General features: G+C 46.2%; 4 protein-coding genes across 4 annotated transcripts; all 4 read left to right on the plus strand.

The window, feature by feature from the left end:
• Window positions 1-622: 622 nt before the first annotated feature.
• On the plus strand, window positions 623-1,556 carry AOL_s00054g593 (uncharacterized protein; the record flags this gene model as incomplete). The annotated part of the gene is made up of 2 exons (XM_011121909.1): window positions 623-931; window positions 1,011-1,556. 2 exons carry the CDS (start codon window positions 623-625, stop codon window positions 1,554-1,556), a joined length of 855 nt encoding a protein of 284 aa, XP_011120211.1.
• A 799-nt stretch (window positions 1,557-2,355) lies between these two features.
• Window positions 2,356-6,836, plus strand: AOL_s00054g594 (uncharacterized protein; the record flags this gene model as incomplete). Its single annotated transcript, XM_011121910.1, has 4 exons — window positions 2,356-5,724; window positions 5,782-6,444; window positions 6,503-6,679; window positions 6,741-6,836. The coding sequence occupies 4 exons, from the start codon at window positions 2,356-2,358 to the stop codon at window positions 6,834-6,836; spliced, it is 4,305 nt and encodes a 1,434-aa protein (XP_011120212.1).
• Window positions 6,837-7,758: 922 nt separating this feature from the next.
• On the plus strand, window positions 7,759-8,178 carry AOL_s00054g595 (uncharacterized protein; the record flags this gene model as incomplete). The annotated part of the gene is made up of 2 exons (XM_011121911.1): window positions 7,759-8,000; window positions 8,115-8,178. The coding sequence occupies 2 exons, from the start codon at window positions 7,759-7,761 to the stop codon at window positions 8,176-8,178; spliced, it is 306 nt and encodes a 101-aa protein (XP_011120213.1).
• A 3,983-nt stretch (window positions 8,179-12,161) lies between these two features.
• On the plus strand, window positions 12,162-14,217 carry AOL_s00054g596 (uncharacterized protein; the record flags this gene model as incomplete). Its single annotated transcript, XM_011121912.1, has 5 exons — window positions 12,162-12,429; window positions 12,530-13,116; window positions 13,202-13,756; window positions 13,828-13,983; window positions 14,038-14,217. The coding sequence occupies 5 exons, from the start codon at window positions 12,162-12,164 to the stop codon at window positions 14,215-14,217; spliced, it is 1,746 nt and encodes a 581-aa protein (XP_011120214.1).
• Between the last annotated feature and the right edge of the window lie 4,127 nt (window positions 14,218-18,344).

Raw genomic sequence — 18,344 nt, forward strand, 5'->3', positions numbered from 1 at the left:
TCTCCCCCACTCTGAATTCCGGAATTCCTCACGGAAAAGCTGCATATACAGCTTCAGCCCTGTAGCGTCCTTTTGATCTTGTTCTCTGGCTGCCCTTGCAGCAGCTCGGTATGCTGGGTTACGTAGTTCCTGTACTCTGCCGTGGATTCTACGGACGAAGCGGTGGAAGTAAGGGGATTGGAGGAGCTATAGATATAGATCATATCTTAGTGTTTATTCCACTATTGATGCAAATTATACCTAGACTTGGTAATACATACACGTGCTACGAGGTATGCCTGTAAGTTGACGCAGTTAGCAATACGTTAGCGGAAGAACCGGAGAAGATACGATAAAAGACAGATAATACCTCGAGCATACGAAACGGTATCCGTGACCAAGCCATCTCGAACGGACTCTCTCTTTAGTCTTCTTGCATTGTAGTCTTTACATTTGTGTGGCCAAAAATGCCTGTGAAGTTTTATGGAATCTAGAATGTCGTCGCAAGTCGCAGTCCGCGAAACTGTCCTGGGGGTTACTAAGCGAATCTTGGCAAGATCCCATCCATAAGCCGCCTGCCTTGTCCGAACCTCTCTTACATATCCGATTCATGACCCGACCTCATCTTCCCGCTATTCCGTCCATGGCAGCAACTGCTTCCGCCGCACATGGATTATCACCGGACAAACGACTAAAGTCTACTGAAAATGTAGAGTCGGATGGTATATCTGTATCTTCGGATATCAAGCGAAACCTTGAAAGTTGCTGTATATGCCTAGCAACTGTTAGCTCTACGACTCGCGCAGTCGCCACACCCTGCCTGCACGCCTGCTTCGACTTTTCGTGCCTTGTAACATGGTTAGAAGGGGCACAAAGTACCTGTCCGGTGTGTAAGCAGGAAGTTGAAAGTGTCAAATACAATTTCGATGCAAAAGGGACTGGATTTCAGAAGGTATGTAAATTCGATCTTGGACATTTCTGCGCCAGAGACGGGAGCAACCATTAATATTCTTTGGCAGTATAAAATAAAGTCCTCGGAAACTTCAAACCCCTCGAAACCCTCAATATCCCGAAACTCACATCGCCGTGTTGAAATCCGGCGACTTAATTATGCTTCATCTAACTCCTCTTCACTTGGAGGTTTAGCGGACGACATACCTCGCCGTCGCTTTGTCTATAAACATCGCCTTAGAAGCTTACACATTGGTTCCAACCCTTCATCTCGCTTCAAAACATTTACACCTGCCATGGTCCGTTCGTCACCAACACTAGTCTCGAAAGCCAAATCCTTCATTCGTCGCGAATTAGAAGTATTTGATTGGACGGAAGGGAATAGAGAGTGGCTGGTGGAATATATTGTGGGGATATTAAAGACTGTGCGACTTAAGGATGCGAGTGGAAAGGCAGAAGATCTCATAGAGGAATTTCTGGGGAGGGAGTTCGCCGGGGTGTTTTTGCATGAGTTGGATGCGTTTTTGAGGAGTCCGTTTGGTAGGGTTAGAGAGTGGGATCGTTGGGCGAAGTACGAAGTTGAGATTCCGAAGGATTTGGGGGAGGTTCGGCTTGATGAAGGGTGAAAATGACAAACACACGAAATACCGATACACCTTGAAATGGAGATATGAAGCCTTCTAAGTCCTAGACGGATTGAAAGGGGGCCGTACTCGAGAGGAGATATGACGGTTGACCTAGGTTCCAACTACGACACCAGAGTGCACGAAAGGTTAGTTTATTTTGAAACAACCATTGGATACCTCAGAGCTACACGCGACACCTTTAGTGAAAGTCTAAGAAATAAGCCGCATGAGAAGAGACGGACTCAAGGATGGCGTCCCTTGAAACTGGAAATCTGGAGAGAATATAATACCTGTCATAGAATAGACGTGTTACACCCTGTTAGAGTATTTGGCTGGTTCTCAACAATTATGACGATTCGGGTCGAATGTAAATTCATTTAGTTTGCAAACGGTTCAAATTCAAGTTCACTGTAGTATAAGTGTAAAGAATTTCGTGATTACCCTCTTACGCAATTGAGCCTCAATACATGCTCATGGCGGGATCTCCAGGCCGAGTCATGCGGCGGACCCTGTGTTACCACCTGCGCCACAAATATACCTAACTGTGGCTGTGCCAATCAGTTTGTTTATTTACTACACGCAACACATTGGTCGCTGCCGCACGCTCCAAGGAAGCTGTGGTATCAGATTTGCTAGCTTAGCTCCGAGAGCCCCACGTCCCAATCCAACATCTTATCGCGAATCACCAAAACCGCGTCATCCCGCGATATCAGCTGGTCTGTGCAGCTTCAACTATTCTACCCCCTTTTACCTCCTCTATAACTCGAAAAAACGATACAAAAATCTAGCCCTTAACGCGATGTCTGGCCGAAGCAGAAGAGCAGCTTCGCGACGAGTTGTCGTCGAGGAAAGCGACAATGAAGAAGAACAAGTCCAGCAGGAGGAAGAGGAAGAAGAAGAAGAAGAAGACCAGGAAGAAGAAGAGACTCCTCCGCCTCCACCTCCCAAGAAACGTGGTAGACCATCAAGGACTTCAACTTCAGCGCCGTCACCAGCTAAGCCGCCTCCAAAACCACGTGGGAGACGAAAAGTCGCTCCGGACCCGGAACCAAAGATTGAAGAAGTAGAGGAGCAAATAGCTCTAGCGACTACGGAAGATGCTATGGAATTCGAATCTACACCTGCTCCAGAGACCATTCCTACTCCCGTCCAAGTTTCTACACCGAGGCAGTCAGTGCCTCGGAGTAGTGTGCCTCCAGCGGATACGATAGTACTTGCTTCTCCAGCCCGGACTCAGCAGATATTGCGAACTCCAATTAAACGGGCCCCATCTCATGATGTACGAGCCGGATCCCAAACCCCACAGAGCCCGAGCGTTGTCAAGTCGCCTTCTGTGAATGGGAACAGCAGTGTCAATGGCGACACCGGTGCTGCTACTCCAACAAAAGCCGAACCTCAATCTCAAGTTCCTCCACAGGCTACTCCGAAACCGCGTATTCCGACCCCTCCTCCACCCGAACCCGTAGGACCTAAGGCCCGTATAGTTATTACTCACCTTGTCATGATAAACTTCAAATCATATGCCGGCAGACAAGAAGTTGGACCCTTCCACTCATCGTTCACTTCAGTTGTCGGCCCCAACGGCTCCGGCAAATCCAATGTCATCGACTCCCTTCTATTTGTATTTGGCTTTCGAGCTAGTAAAATGCGTCAAGGCAAGCTTTCGGCGTTAATTCACAACTCAGCCGGTCATCCAAATCTGGAATTCTGCGAGGTCGAAGTCCATTTCCAGGAAGTTATCGATTTACCGACGGGAACAGAAATTATTCCGGATTCCACTTTGATTATCTCGCGAAAGGCTTTCAGGAACAACTCGAGCAATTACTACATTAACGGCAAAACCAGTAATTACAAGATAGTAACCAGCCTGCTCAAGGACCGGGGCGTGGACCTTGATCATAAACGTTTCTTGATCTTACAGGGTGAAGTCGAAAGTATAGCCCAGATGAAACCGAAGGCTCAGGGTGAGCATGACGACGGATTACTCGAATACCTCGAAGATATTATTGGTACTTCCAATTATAAGCAACCTATTGAAGAATCTGCCGCTGAAGTTGAAAAGCTCAACGAAGTGTGCCAGGAGAAACAATCGAGGGTACAGCTTGTACAAAAAGAAAAGGATGGTTTGGAAGCTCCGAAGAACGCCGCGGTGGCATATATCAACAACGAGAACGAGCTGGCAATGAAGCAAGGTGCATTGTATCAGGTTTACATGTCCGATTGTGAGAACGTCATTGCAGTTACTGAGGATTCGATGAATCAGATGCAGATTAGCTTGCAGGAGGAGCAGGACAAACACCAGGGGAAGGAAGAGGAGGTTAAAGGGTTAGAGAAAGATTACAAGAGGGGTGTCAAGGAGTTCGAGGACGTTGAGAAAAAAACAGCAGCAATGGTTAAGGAAGCCGCGAAGTTCGAGAAAGATACTGTCAAGTTCGAGGAACAAAAGAAATTTCTGGTTAATAAGCAGAAAAAAACGGAGAAGACTTTGAACTCGAGTCGATTGGCAGGGTCGGAACAAGTGGGGCTTGTGCAGCGGTATACTGACGATGTCAACAGGAATACGGCAGAGATCGTAGAGTTGGAAAATAGAAAGAAGCAAGAGGAATTAGTTCTTCAACAAATTCGTGATGAGCTAGCCCACAAAACCCAAGGTCTCTCAGAACAAATTTCAGTCAAGGAAGCCGCGATTCAACCTTGGAAGGAAAAAGTTGTGAGCAAGGAGAATGAGATTGCAGTTATCCAGAGCAAGCTGGATATCTTGCACGAGCGTGCTAATGCTGGTCAGAAAGCCGTCGAAGAGGCCGAAGCAAAGATTATTTCTATTCAACAAGCCTACGAAGTCATTGATGCCGGTTTTAAGACTGGTCAGAAACAGGGAAGAGCCATCATGAGGGATATTAAGAGGCTGGAAGAGGAATACGCTGAGTTTCAAAAACAGGAACCCGATATCAAGGCTGCATTGTCAAACTCTCGTCAGAAGGCAGATGAGGCAAAGGCATCCTTGGCGGCTACCCAGAATCAAGGAAACGTCTTGAGCGGTTTAATGAGATTAAAGGAAACGGGTAGAATTGAAGGGTTTCACGGCCGATTAGGCAACCTTGGGGCAATTGATGCCAAATACGATGTCGCTATTACTACGGCATGCCCAGCCCTGGAGAACATGGTTGTGGATACTGTCGATGTTGGTGAACAATGTATCGCGCATCTAAGAAAAAACAATCTCGGTCGAGCCAAGTTCATTCTTCTAGACCGATTAGCCAAGCGAGATCTCGGCCCAATTCAGACCCCAGAGAACGTCCCCCGATTGTTCGATCTCGTCACGCCGAAGCTCGACGCTTACAAACCCGCTTTCTACAGCGTGCTTCAGGACACCCTAGTCGCTAATGATTTGACCCAAGCAAATCGTATTGCATATGGAGCGAGAAGATGGCGAGTTGTTACATTAGACGGTCAACTAATTGATAAATCTGGTACTATGTCCGGCGGTGGAAACAGAGTTTCGAAGGGTGGTATGTCCAGCAAGCTTGTAGCCTCAACCACGCAGGCGACCGTTACAAAACTTGAAGCCGAACGGGAGACTCAAGAACAGACATGGTCTGAATTCCAGAAGCAACTACGGGCCATCGAGGATGCCCTGCGTGAGAATAGAGATCAAGTGCCCAAGATGGAAACTCAACTCAAGAAGCAGCAAATGGAGCTCGAGGCGAAGAAACAACTCGGGATGGATGCACAGCGACGACTAGAAGAACTCAAGTTGGAGAACAAACCATCATCGTCGCATCACGGGGAAATTAGAGCCTTTGAGAAGGAGATCGCTGTCTTGCAAAATCATATCACTAAACTTAATAGTGAAACCGCTGGCGCTGAGGCAGAGATCAAAACTTTGCAGGATAAGATCATGGAAATCGGAGGTATTAGACTCAGGAGTCAGAAGACCTTGGTAGATGGTATCAAAGAAAAGATCGATACATTGAACGAGGAGATGACGGTCGCAGAGGCTTCAAGAGTTAAAGCTGAGAAGGCAAGGCAAAAAAATGAGAAAGCGGAGATGAATGCGACGAAGGAGTTAGAAAGTGTGGAGAGAGATTTAGGCAAGTTGACGGAGGAGATGAATAGCCATGCCTGGAAAGCACGGGAGGCGATGAAGGCCGCAGAAGCTCAGAAAGATGTGAGTCCAGGTAACCTACACATTCGATACGGATTAAACTAACCAAGGGCGCAATAGTTCACCGATGATTGCAAGGAGAAATTAGCAGAGCTCAAGGCGCAACTTGACGAAAAGGCGTCAGATATCAGCGAGGCCCGAAGCAAGGAGATCAGCATGAAAAATACGCTCGAGCAGCATGAAAAGGCCCTAGCCGACAATCGAAAAAGATATGCTCATTGGAGGGAGAAATTTTCTAAATTATCCCTTCAAAGTCTTGCTGAGATCGAGGGCGAAGAAATGCCGGATGCTCCAAACCAGATACCAGTTTACTCCACTGACGAACTCGCTGACATGGACAAGGAGAAACTGAAGGCAGAGATTGTTATTCTGGAAGAAAAGCTCCAGAACGTCAATGTTGAACTTGGTGTGCTGCAGGAGTATAAGAGGCGGGTGGCAGAGTATAACGAACGAAGCGGGGATTTGAACGCTGCGGTTGCTGAACGTGATGCAGTGAAGAAGCGGTGTGACGATCTTCGGAAACGAAGGTTGGACGAGTTTATGGAGGGATTCAGTACGATATCTCTAAGGCTAAAGGAGATGTATCAAATGATCACAATGGGGGGTAACGCAGAACTAGAGCTGGTGGACAGTTTGGATCCTTTCTCTGAAGGTATTCTTTTCAGTGTTATGCCGCCAAAGAAGAGTTGGAAGAATATTTCCAATTTGTCGGGTGGTGAGAAGGTAGGCTACAATCCCTTATTACCTTACTGCAAAAGTGGGCCAGGCTGACAACTTATAGACACTGAGCTCGCTTGCACTTGTTTTTGCTCTGCATCATTACAAGCCTACACCACTCTACGTCATGGACGAAATTGATGCCGCCTTGGACTTCAGGAACGTTTCTATTGTTGCTTCTTACATCAAGGAGAGAACAAAGAACGCCCAATTTATTGTCATTTCCCTTCGGAATAATATGGTAAGTCTTTGTCTCAATTTTAGACAAAAATTTTTGATATACATTCTAATATTGCGTCTAGTTCGAACTTGCCTCACGGTTGGTGGGTGTCTACAAGGTGAGCCAGATGACGAAGAGTGTAACGATCGAGAACCAGGACTTCATGGTCCGTAACTAGGCCAATGTGCTCCATGGCTTCCCGTTCGTTCCCGCCCCTTGGCCTCCTCAACCCGAAAGTGCTTAGCTATAATGCCCCTTATTGCTGTTACGATTACGATATTTCTTTTTGGCGTTTCTGCTTTGGGTTGCGGCGGTGTCGTTGAGCATGGCCTGGCGTCATATGCATTTTGGAGGTCTCGAGAAAAAGAGAATTGCATGTAGCATAGAATCTAAGTAGTTATACGAGAGAGACGCATGCACCTATTACGCTGTGTCGTTGTGGCTATTCTCTTCCCGCAGCTAGCTTTTATCCGAGTCATAAGCTCGTACATCGTATAGAAGGTACTTGTGGTCGTTCACTTCGAAGGCCGTATTTGGGTTTGTTGCGTTCGAGCGACGTTTGTAACTATCCCATCGAAGACCACCCGGCCCTGTTTAACCGATAGGTTCGCAAAAAAAAAACCTAGCTTCCCCAACTGCAACCCCAAATTAAATCCATTGATCCATCACATTTTTTCTTTTCCTTCCGACACGACTTGATCCGAACATTCTTCGTTCAGCCGCAATCTATTCTCCGGAAGGGAGACGAGTAATTATCTACCTGCAGGAAACCCTATTTTCACGACCGTTTGCCATTTTGGGAGGTTCAAGGGTAGCTAAAGTGTGGGATATAAAAAGGTCTTGAAGAATGGAAGACGACGATTTGCAGTGAGTTCCAAATTGCTCAAGTACCCAAAACCAAAAGAAAAAGAAAAAGAAAAAGAAAAAGACAGAAAGAGAGAAAGGAGTACGCTTATATGCAAGGACATATAATTCTATTTCGTCAGACAATGCTACATTTCATTATCAGTTATAACTGGGAAAGATGAAAATAATAATAAAAATATCTGTTGGGGAGGTAAAGGCTATCGGCATCGACACTGTCTGCCCTCCAAGAGTTTATGCAAGAAAAAGATGCACGACAAAAGCGATTCGAGGAATTAAAATCACAAGCCGAAGCCGACGATGAAGAACGAAAGTCCGCGGCCACTGGCAACGCTGCAGCGGTGACTATGGAAGACTTCGAGGCGGATTGGAATGCGAGTCAGTTTTGGTATGATGAAGGAACGAGCAGGGCTTTAGCTGAGGAATTGGTGGAGGGGGTTGGAGAAGAGGATCATGTCGCACTGGTTAGTGCACCAAGGTAGGTTCCAAAAAAAAAAGGCTATCTGGTCGGGAAGAAAGGAAAATCGATGGGAATACCGAGATTTTTCGAGAGATGCTCTTTTCAAGCAAAAATACTAATAGGCTAAAATAGTGTTTTTGTGAAGCTGAAGAATTTGATGGTGAGCCCCTCCAGCGTACCAGATGATTTTTCTTGATCTACGACGGACATTTCGTGTGCTGCATGACGGTGCCCAATGGTGGGGTAGGCAGGGTCCAGGGCCTGGCTTTTGCTGCCCAAGCATATGCAGATAGCTATAGCTCTCGGATTCGGATCGTTGAGGGTTCCGACTCTATAACAGCTATGAAGCAAACACCGTCGGACAATAGCGATAGATTCCATGGATATCCATGGGCAGCTAGATATGTCGACGAAAGACCCATAACGATATTTCTGCGCGCATGCATTTCTAGGTCCTCTCGCCAAGGATGGATCACACGAGGTTATTCACTAACCAGGTCTCGACCGTTATGATTCATGGAAATAGAAAGACGGACTAGTGCCGAAATGCAATATCCACCTCTTCGAGTATGACAATCGGTTTGCGTTATTCGGGCCCGAATTTACTTTTTATGATTTCAACGAACCTTTGAAGCTGCCCTTGAAGTTTAAAGGGTTCTTTGATAGGGTCTTGGTGGACCCACCCTTTCTGTCTGAGGAATGTAAGTGCATGATCCTGAATGCTTTCGTCTTTTTACCTTATCGTCGTTTAGTCGAGATGACGTACTTGATATAAATCCCCAAATGATTACGTCTATCACTCGTATTCCAACACGTATGCTAGTTGAGGCTTGTGCTGCTTTATATTGTGGAGTAAAGATAAAGATTTGCTAACGATAGCTATGACTACCGTCTAGGCCAAACCAAAGGTGAGCTCAAAATACAACGAAGAAGACCCACCCTTAGCTTCGGGCTTGAGAAGTGGAGAGAAAGAGCTTTTGAATCTTCCCTGCATATATTCCGGAAGGACATTATTCAGCAATTGGTCCCTCATGATCAGAAAAGTCTACGAGCGATCTTGATTTCCGTTTGGTTTTTATTATTAAATTTTGCTTTTCATCAGAAGTCGCGGGCTAACATATTACCGGGGTGGTTTTTGTGCCCTTTTCTTTTATATCTTGCAGCTGCTATTACAGTTCGATGGTTAGCGAAATCCTGGGCGGGAATAGTCGGTGATAATACGGGCCGACCGGATGCCATCGGATCGCAACAGCAACAGCAGCGAATTATCGTATGTACTGGGGAGAGGATGAAGGACGTGGTCAATAAGATGTACAGTAAGGCCGGGGTCAGGTGTACTGAGTTTGAGGTCCGACATGCGCAGGGTTTGAGTAATGAGTTTAGATGTTATGCGAACTTCGAGAGCGAGCGGCTTAAGTGGGAGAAGGAGAACTAGCTAATAACACTATGCTAGCAGATATAAAATATCATTTTCATAGAGCTCTTATTTGGGGCGTTAAATGGAGAAATTTAGTCTTCGAAAGAATCTTTTCATCCTTCAATATCAAAGTCTAGTTTATGTAGATTATGCACGACACTAGATTCGCTACCTTTAGAAGACTTTTATATCAGATCTCTCTTTAGCAGCTCCAAGAGACGGTACACCTATACAAATTTGCTTTTTGAGGTTCTTATTTTTCCAAACATACACTGGTAGCGGAAAGTCAGAAAACGAATTGGTCTTGGTGCCAAGTTCCCGTGTGGGACGAAGATAACCTAAAAGGTTCCGAATCTGCAAAACTGTAGACAATCGAGGCTAAATATACGGAAACGACTATAACATCCGCGCATTCCGAATATGATGAGATAATGCGAAATATCGCAAGTCTAATAGCTGCATCGTACATATGACCCGAATACTCGAACACCCCCCCGTCACCAAGCTCCGACAAGACCGAAATGTGCCGGATCGACGAGCTTTTCAATCTAACGAGCCGACATAGAGGAAGAAACATCAGATGATAGTCAGCTCATGGAGTGGGCATGAAGTTTCCCATTTTTTGTTAATCATTCTTGTCTGTTGGATTCGAAGAGGATGGCAAGTCAAAACGAAGGACACGGTAGGCGGTAATCAATCTGAAAAACAAAACCCGGAAACTGGCGAATCATGATGTAGAGTTTTGGCCTGTGGTCTGTCTAATTGTCAATATTCATATGCGAGACTATATTCGAAATGTTTGGTGGTATGTGTTCTAGCTAGCTGTGCTGGCTCATGCTTTCACAAGCTCGCTCTTTCTCACAAGAATAATTAATCGTAGCTTGTAGCTGGAATGCCCCGCTTTTGCTTTCGCGCTGATCTCCAGCTGCAGGGTGACAAGAGTAAGAAACAGATCAGGGAGAGGAAAAGTTGGTAAGCAGCCCGCCATAGCATCATTTGATGCATGGGACAAGGATAAAGCTTAGGCGGACCCACCGGTTTGCATGGCTCGTCAACCGAGGAAAATATATTTTCGAAAAGCAAAAAAGGCACCATTAGGCCTTGAGATTTGAGATCGAGCTCTCACGAGAAAAAAAAAAAAAAAAAAAAGCGAAAGCCCTTAGCCAACCGTAACGCTGCGTGGGTCCATTGGTGTCTGAGTCGTACGTGCCACTTGTGGTTTGTGGTTGCCGGCACAGTCGTAGATATGCGATGCATGTATTGTGCGCTCCTGTCGTGCATATTTTTTTCGTGCAGGTGAAATTGATTAAATGTTCACGAGGCAGTGTCGAACAACTTCAACAGTAAGATCGAAACTTGGAAGTGCGATTGACCCGAAAACGAAATCCACTAGGAAGCTTCAGGGAAGCTAGACAAAATCCCTGACGTCTTCGACGGGGCACCCGTTATTTCCGAAACCCGAGAGCGAGCGAAAGATAGAGGGAAAAAAAAAAAAAAAAAGCTGATTACGATATCAATCAGTCAATTGTCCCCGCGGGTCCCGAAACTTTTGACGAAAGTTGCAACTTTACCATGTTCGTGTAAACGATTCATGAATCATCCATCCATTGTATCCGCTGGCTAGCTGGGTTTGATGCATCTACTGAATTCGAGGTAGAAGAGCGCCTTCGAATTCAAGATTCCCGGCGACTACCGGGCTCTAGCTTTAGGGCTTCTCACGTCTCCATTTTAGGGATTATCGTCGATAACCTTGCATGTGCGTATTAGGGAAACATAACTCCGCATCGGATACGTACGCTGCTGATGACAGGCCTTAAGCTTGGGACTTCACACGTTGAGAGATGGTGATCCAAGGAATGTTAGGTAGTTTGATTGCGAAAGCCATAGTTGGGTAGCTAAGAGGCTTCGGCTGGTTTCGCCCAGACGGTTGTTTTAATATTAGGAAGCACTCCTTCGAAACCAAGAAGGCCGTGACCATGACATGATGTCGCCTTGTCCTGCCCTTTTTTCCCACGAACAGTATAAAACCCGAAGGGGTCCGCGAAAACGGTGAAATAAACTCGAGGTGTTTTTACTCGATTTGAATTTTATTTATTTTATAAAAAGTCGCTACTGCACTGCGGCACATGTCAGTTGTTTTAGTGTAAGGAAACAGTTTTGAGGTTGTCTGAAGTTATTCTTAAAGGCTTTGACTGTCCCTTGAAACCGGCCTATACACTTCTGCCACCCCCTCCGACTAGTTGGCTCTCGCTCCTCCCACCAAACACGGGCCTCTTCGAAAGATTCCTTTTCAGCTAGCGGCTTGGGAAAACTACTTATACCGTCGCCGTTGAGACATTTGGATCAAGTCGACCAACCGACGACCGATTATATCATAGAATGGTGGGATGTTTAAGCGCCTGCGGAATATAAAAGACTGTTGTAACTTCTTGGGATTCGCCTGCACGGTACAATTGAGCTGAAGTATACTGCCACCAAGATCACCGACGAATTATTTTTATTTTTTTTTATTTTATTTTTTTTATTATTTCATTGTCCTCAAAAGTTTTTCAAATCACGGGACAGTTCAAATTTGTTGGAAACGGAAGGGAAATTTATTGAAGAAGGGAATTAATTAATTTAAGGGACCCGACAGGCATTATTATTAATTAACCGATTTCTTCGCGGAAACTCGCTCGCTCTCTCACGAACCAGAAAAGATATTCACTTCGACAAACTATATATTTCTTTGGTTTCAATAGTCGGTTGAAACCACAGGAGCGATGCTATCAGTCTCGAGGCGGTGGCTACTAGCATGGGCTCTATTTGCAGTATGCGATGTCGCCTTGGCCGCTGCACATGGTGAAGAAGCCGGAGAAAAAGGCGACATGCATAAGGGCCATACGGGTGGGATGGACCATAATGCTTCCCTCAATGTACCGGCGCATTCGGACGACGCGGACACTTATTGGAGGCTAACGACAGCAAGATGGCTGATATACGGCCATATCATTCTTATGGTCATCGACTGGGTCCTCGTTCTGCCAGTGTGTAAGTGTCGCCGATTTTAATTCCTCAAACCCGACTGAATTCTCTCAATTCTGTGCATGCAATACGATGCAGGTGGCTAACATGTGGTTGTCCGAATTAGCAATAATGTTCGCGGTTGCCAAATCAAACCTTCACATCCCAGCCCAATTTGTTTTCCTTGCAATTAACGGCTTCGCGATCTTTCTCTCCATTCTATACAATGCCCAGACTCCGGATCTCTATCCAGCGAATGCTCATCACCGGATGGGATGGGTCGCCGTTGCAATTCTTACCGTGCAGACCGTCGTCGGGGTGATTTTCTCCGTCGCGAAGAGCAGTGACGCTCCGAAGAATGAGGAGGCGTCGTCGTTGATGGCCGCTGCCACAGCACGGTACCAACGCATGGAGAATCGCCAAGGGTCGTGGAATAGCGATAGTGCGCATGGTGGATCGGATCATAGCCCTTCGTCACGTTCTCCGTCTTTGGAAGAGGAGTCTCTGTACAACCAGCATGAAGAGCAGGAACTCAAAGCCATTGACGAAGAAACCAAGTTCGAGAAACTAGCGAAGAAATATGTACCTCGCTATGCTATCGCACAACAATGGATTACTATCGCCAGTGTTGGATATCAAATTTCGCAGCGGTTGTTGCTTATTTGGACATTTATGTTGATTGCTACCGGTGCCTCGACCTACACTGGTGTTTTCGTAAGTATACTTGAGCATGGGCTCAACGCTTAGCGGTCCGGTATCCTAGTTGCTAGTTGCTAATTCGTGATTCCATGGCTTATAGAAAGGCGGCAATATCTTCACTGGCCTCGCTCATGTTATTAAAGGAGGTATCTTCTTCTACTATGGTATTTTCACCCTTGGACGATATCTGGGCTGCTTTGCGGACCTTGGTTGGGCATGGAACGTCAAACCGGACGCATCGATGGTCGGGAAGTTCCGTGCGAACATCAAATCCGCTGAAATGGTCGAGTCTGCCCTCATCTTCACTTATGGTTTCACAAACGTTTGGTTGGAACACCTAGCTGGATGGGGTCAGGAATGGCATATGGGTGACCTTGAGCACGTCTCGATCGCTTTCTGGTTCCTGGGAGGCGGCTTACTCGGTATCTTGACGGAATCCGAATGGATTCGGGGTCTTTTGAACAATGTCTATTCCGAAGATGCTCAAATTGCCATCAACCAGTACGAAATGGCGGTTTCACAGACCGTATTCCCAGAGAAGCCGAAGTTCCGACAAAGCATGAACGTTTTCCCCTCGCTCGTCATTTTCATGCTCGGGATCCTTATGGGTAGCCACCACCAGGAGAAGGTGCTTGGCACAATGTTACACAAGCAGGTAAGCGAGTTCTGGCATGCGATGCCCTTTCGGCTCACGACGGGACACAGTTGACTGATCTACGGTTTTAGTGGGGTTTGCTTTTGTCTGGTGCTGCAGTGTTCCGCTTGGGATCCTTCTTGCTTGTCTTCTTGAAGCCACCGACGTCGTACCTTCCTTCTCGACCATTTACTGAGCCACTGGCTGCCTTTGCTCTGATGGCAGGTGGTTTAGTTTTCTGTTTGAGTGTAAGTTGACTTCTATCTTCTATGACAATTGGATTGATACTAATTTTGCCATAGAACTCGGAAACAATTAATGCTTTCGATGCCATGAACGTTGACGGCATGTTTGCCTTCACCCTTTCCTTGGGCATAACAGCCTTGTTAATGAGCTACCAGACATTGGTGGTTGCTTTGAAGGGTTGGGCGGTGAAGCGGGAAGCGTCTCACTCACACAAGAGCGTGTTCAGAATTACTTGAAAGAGCTCAGAGCTCGTATCTTGTATGGGACCGTTTTGATACCCTGTTTACTTTTTATTTTCCCCTCGTTTGCTTTACGACATCTATCGCTGTGTAGGCATCCTCCAGCAACTGATTCGTTCTTTTATCTTGCTCCCCTCGGCGTTTTTCATTTGGCAGAATCATCCTTGCTTGCACTTTTTATTTTACTTCCATCCTTTTTATTTTCAGCCTCAACAGTGCATATGGCGTACATATTGGGCTTCCCGACGCCGCGAACCATATTTCCTGCTCGTGGGTTCTTTGACGCACGGGCCTTTCTTGTGAATACTTTTATATATATCATATTTTATTTTATTTTGAGAGAATTAGGACAGCAAAGCAGAAGACAAATATATATCTCCCCTAAGAATTTGTATTTGGTGCAGGTTCCGAGTGCGACTCAGCTCATCAAGGGTCGACAGAAATGCACGCTGGAAGTCGTCCGTGATAAAGATGATTCGATATTGCTCAACGTATCACAATCGGTATAGAAGACGGGATTTTAAATTGCATGCAGGGTCTAGATATAGTTGAGGTGACTTCACATTCCGTGAAATTAACCATGACTGGCGGGGTACCAGGTCTGCAATGTGGTTACAGTCAGTATAGGTAGTATCATATGTATGTGAATAGATGACAAGAGGAAATCTCTTCAAACGATTATCAAATCATTGAATAACAGGGTTTAAAAATCCTCTGCGGGATACATGCAGACCGGAACTACCCAGACGAACCAATTCACCACAAAAGGGTGGTCCCAAGGGAGGGAAAAAACCACAGTTAGCTCTTATGCACCGCCGGTTTGAAGGTGGGGATCGGTGGGTATCGACAGGCATCTTTTCCAATCAAACTCAGCTCCGTTGGCAGCTCACATGGCCGCCACACAGGGGAGGGAGGATCATGTACCGGTACCACTGCGGTGCAAACATCGAGGTCCATGCAGCTAAACAAGGTCCCAGCGCAGCGAAGAGGGATTATCGACGCCGCAACTATTAGCTGGCTTTCTTGGGACCCAAACTACTGGAAATGAAGGTTCGGTAGGGGCTGGCGTTTTCTTTTAAACGAGGTGGGTTCCTTTTTTCTTTTCTTCTTACGAGAGAATGAGCATTCTCGGGGGAATGAGTTTATCGAACTAGGATTCTTACTTCGATCGTTCTACTCTTTTACGGTTCTTTGGGACGAAGCTAATGCGGGTTCTTTGACCAGCATGCTTAGGCTATGATCATGTATGGGTCCCCATTTACAACTAGAAAGGTTTCCGCTCGGTTGGAATAGTTTACGAGATATCATGTGCACTGCAGAAAATCTTTGGAGCGGCAATGTTGCAATAATATGGTTAACGGTTGGCATTGTTGAGCACGAGCAGTGGGTACATGCCTCCCTCGCTCGCTCTCTTGTCCTCGGAAACAGCTCTGAAATCGGTACAGTGGAATTAGAAAGTTAAAAACCCCCCACGTTTTCGCTACGGAAGCTCGTGTCGAAAGCAATATTAAGGTCTCAATTGAAGGACTGGACGGGTCGACGGGTCCTAAACGGTTCAAAACGTTGAAGTTTCAGATAAGAGGTATTACGGACGATGTTTCAACATCTTAACAAAATTGGTAAACGAGCCTGCAGAGAAAAAACATTGAAGGTCATGTGCAATATACGTAAGATATTAATATTCGGCTTCAGACAATTGCAAATGTGAAGTTAGGCATTATTATCTTTCGGTACCTTTTTTTATGGGAATCATCGGTTTTCTTTGGGGGGAATATTTATCCTCGGAAGGGGAAAGAAGAATTAACTGTTAACCCCGCCACCAAAAGTCCCATTTGTCCTCGTAATGTAATCCACATTCGGAGGGCGGTGTGACGAATCTGTCGATGGGATATCGACGCAGCCCCACCTTAAAGCCGGACAGATGCAGCAAGGGGTGGATTGAAAGCAAGGGCCTAGATTTCTCCTCCCTCTCTCGCCGACTCGTTGGATTTTACCAATTGAAATTAAATCGGGTCGAGAGAATCGGAGTAATATGTGTGCTGCAGGTAGAGATACGAAGGACCCATGTATTCGAAAGTTTTCCCAGGGACGTCCCTGAACAAAAGATGCTTAAGTTTTTTGTAACACTTTTTTTTTTTTGTTTAAAAAAAAAGGAGTATAGACGTCGTATTGTCAGAGAATAAAGTTAATGACGGATGGAGACAGCAATGGCACCGCACATTTGAACTCTAGATGCTGTCAGCAAAGGAAGGAACCCTTCCCCGAAAGAGACCCGAAAGAGGTCCGAGATTTGATACCAAAGAAACTGAGGCGCTAAGCTTCGCCATTGAGATCCTTTATTTTTGAAGAGGGTTCTTGCTTTTTCGATAGCTTCATCGATGATGTCCGGGGCGAACGGGACGAATTTATCCAAATGCAAGGTCATTTCACATAGCCGACGTGAATAATGTAAGTACATATACATACTGTGCATACCGTCTACAATTGCAATCAATGTATGCAAGCGGTTGGATTCAGCCGTTTGGGCCCGCAGTCTGTTTACTGGATAACGGGACCAACAAAAAAACCCACATATCGGTTGCAGAAATGGGAGTGGTCGCTGTGAAAATTGCTCGCCATTGGAGTCTTCGGCTTCGATGGTCGTGGTTCCAGCGCCCTAAAATCTCATTTAAGGTAAGGCTTGCGGATAACCACGACCCCGGACCCTGCAAGGGAGACAGTTGGGATTTGGCTGCCATGCTGGCATGGTGTGTGCAGACAAAATGGTAATAAAAGGCAGAGGCGTATGCAAAATCGACTAGGGACGAGATACTTCTTACTTGCTCTAGTGCTAATTGAAAGAAGATCGAATGCCCCATGCAGGACATGCCGGAGTTATATGGCAATCATCGGGCGGCAGGGAAGAAAGAGTCTGGAATTGGCGGGATAGCTAGATGTCGGCTGATTCCAGCGATATATTGAGTGTGGAGACATGCACAGAATATCGAGGAGTTAGCGAGAGCTGACGAGGGGAAACAAAGCCAAGTTTTTGGTGCCCCATTTTTCCGTTGAACAAATCATACGATAATCTCAAATTTCTCCCAAGTGTCAATGCGGCGATTAGCATGCGCATGGGCAAGTTCGAGAAAAAGTAAAAGAAAGAAAGGACGGAAAGGCTCCGTTAATTGTTTCTTCAAGTCCTCTTGTTCTGAATGTGTCGATGTTTATTGGAAGCACGGTGCATTAGCACGAAGGCTGGGATGTCCGGAATACGGAGAGCTCGAAGTACAGATACTTAAGACAGCGCATGTACATGTATACACAGTATCTGCGTATCTGGGCCTGGGAGCAATCACGGTCAGTCTTCCCCACAGGCGTCTTGGAAGCAAAACGTCTTGTCCATGTAGATTGCGTGTAGGGGCTCGAGGGGCGACGGGTCCGATAATATCATTGTATGATATACATACCTAGGTAATAAGCATGTGGGTTATATCATTGTCGTCTGGACCCAGCTGCCAATAACCCTCCTCGGCTTCCAACCCCCAAGCGAGGGGAGCCAGACTTCAAAAGGCGAATTTTGAAATGAGCAGTGCGGAATACAAACAACGATCCTGGTATATTCGATGGTCTGTGGTTGAAGGTGGTCTGGCGTCCCGCTACACCACTCAACCTGCTGCTAGCATGCTCCCGCTAAGCTCTGGGCTCGTACCATGCGCTCGAACCAAACCAGATGGATATGGTGCGTGCTATATCAGCGGAGATGCCGTGAAAAGGGTCCTAGGAATTGGGCCCAATTCGATCTTGCTTTTGTCCTGTCCCTTGCTCATCGGATACCGAGTTTCTTACAGTTTAAAATTTCCTCCTCGTGGGCCATTGCGACCGCAATTGCATCCATAAGAGTAGTAGACTTTCCCGAGTCCCGATGCATTTAAGCTTTGCTTCCCTCGACCGACTCGACTCCTCGACTAACTTTTCTTTTCTTCTCGTTCCTTTCCCCCACATGTAAGGACGCATTCGAAAGCTAAAGTGCAGAATAGTTCATTCGGTTGCGTGTCTAGTTTATAAGCAGCCGCTACCCGTCGTCGATTCATTAGTTGCGTTAATCGTCACCTTCGAATCATTTTGGCTGCGGCTGCGGCTACGAC

The sequence above is a fragment of the Orbilia oligospora genome, assembly GCF_000225545.1.
Source record: "Orbilia oligospora ATCC 24927 unplaced genomic scaffold scaffold00054, whole genome shotgun sequence".
NCBI classification, from domain to species: Eukaryota; Fungi; Ascomycota; class Orbiliomycetes; order Orbiliales; family Orbiliaceae; genus Orbilia; species Orbilia oligospora.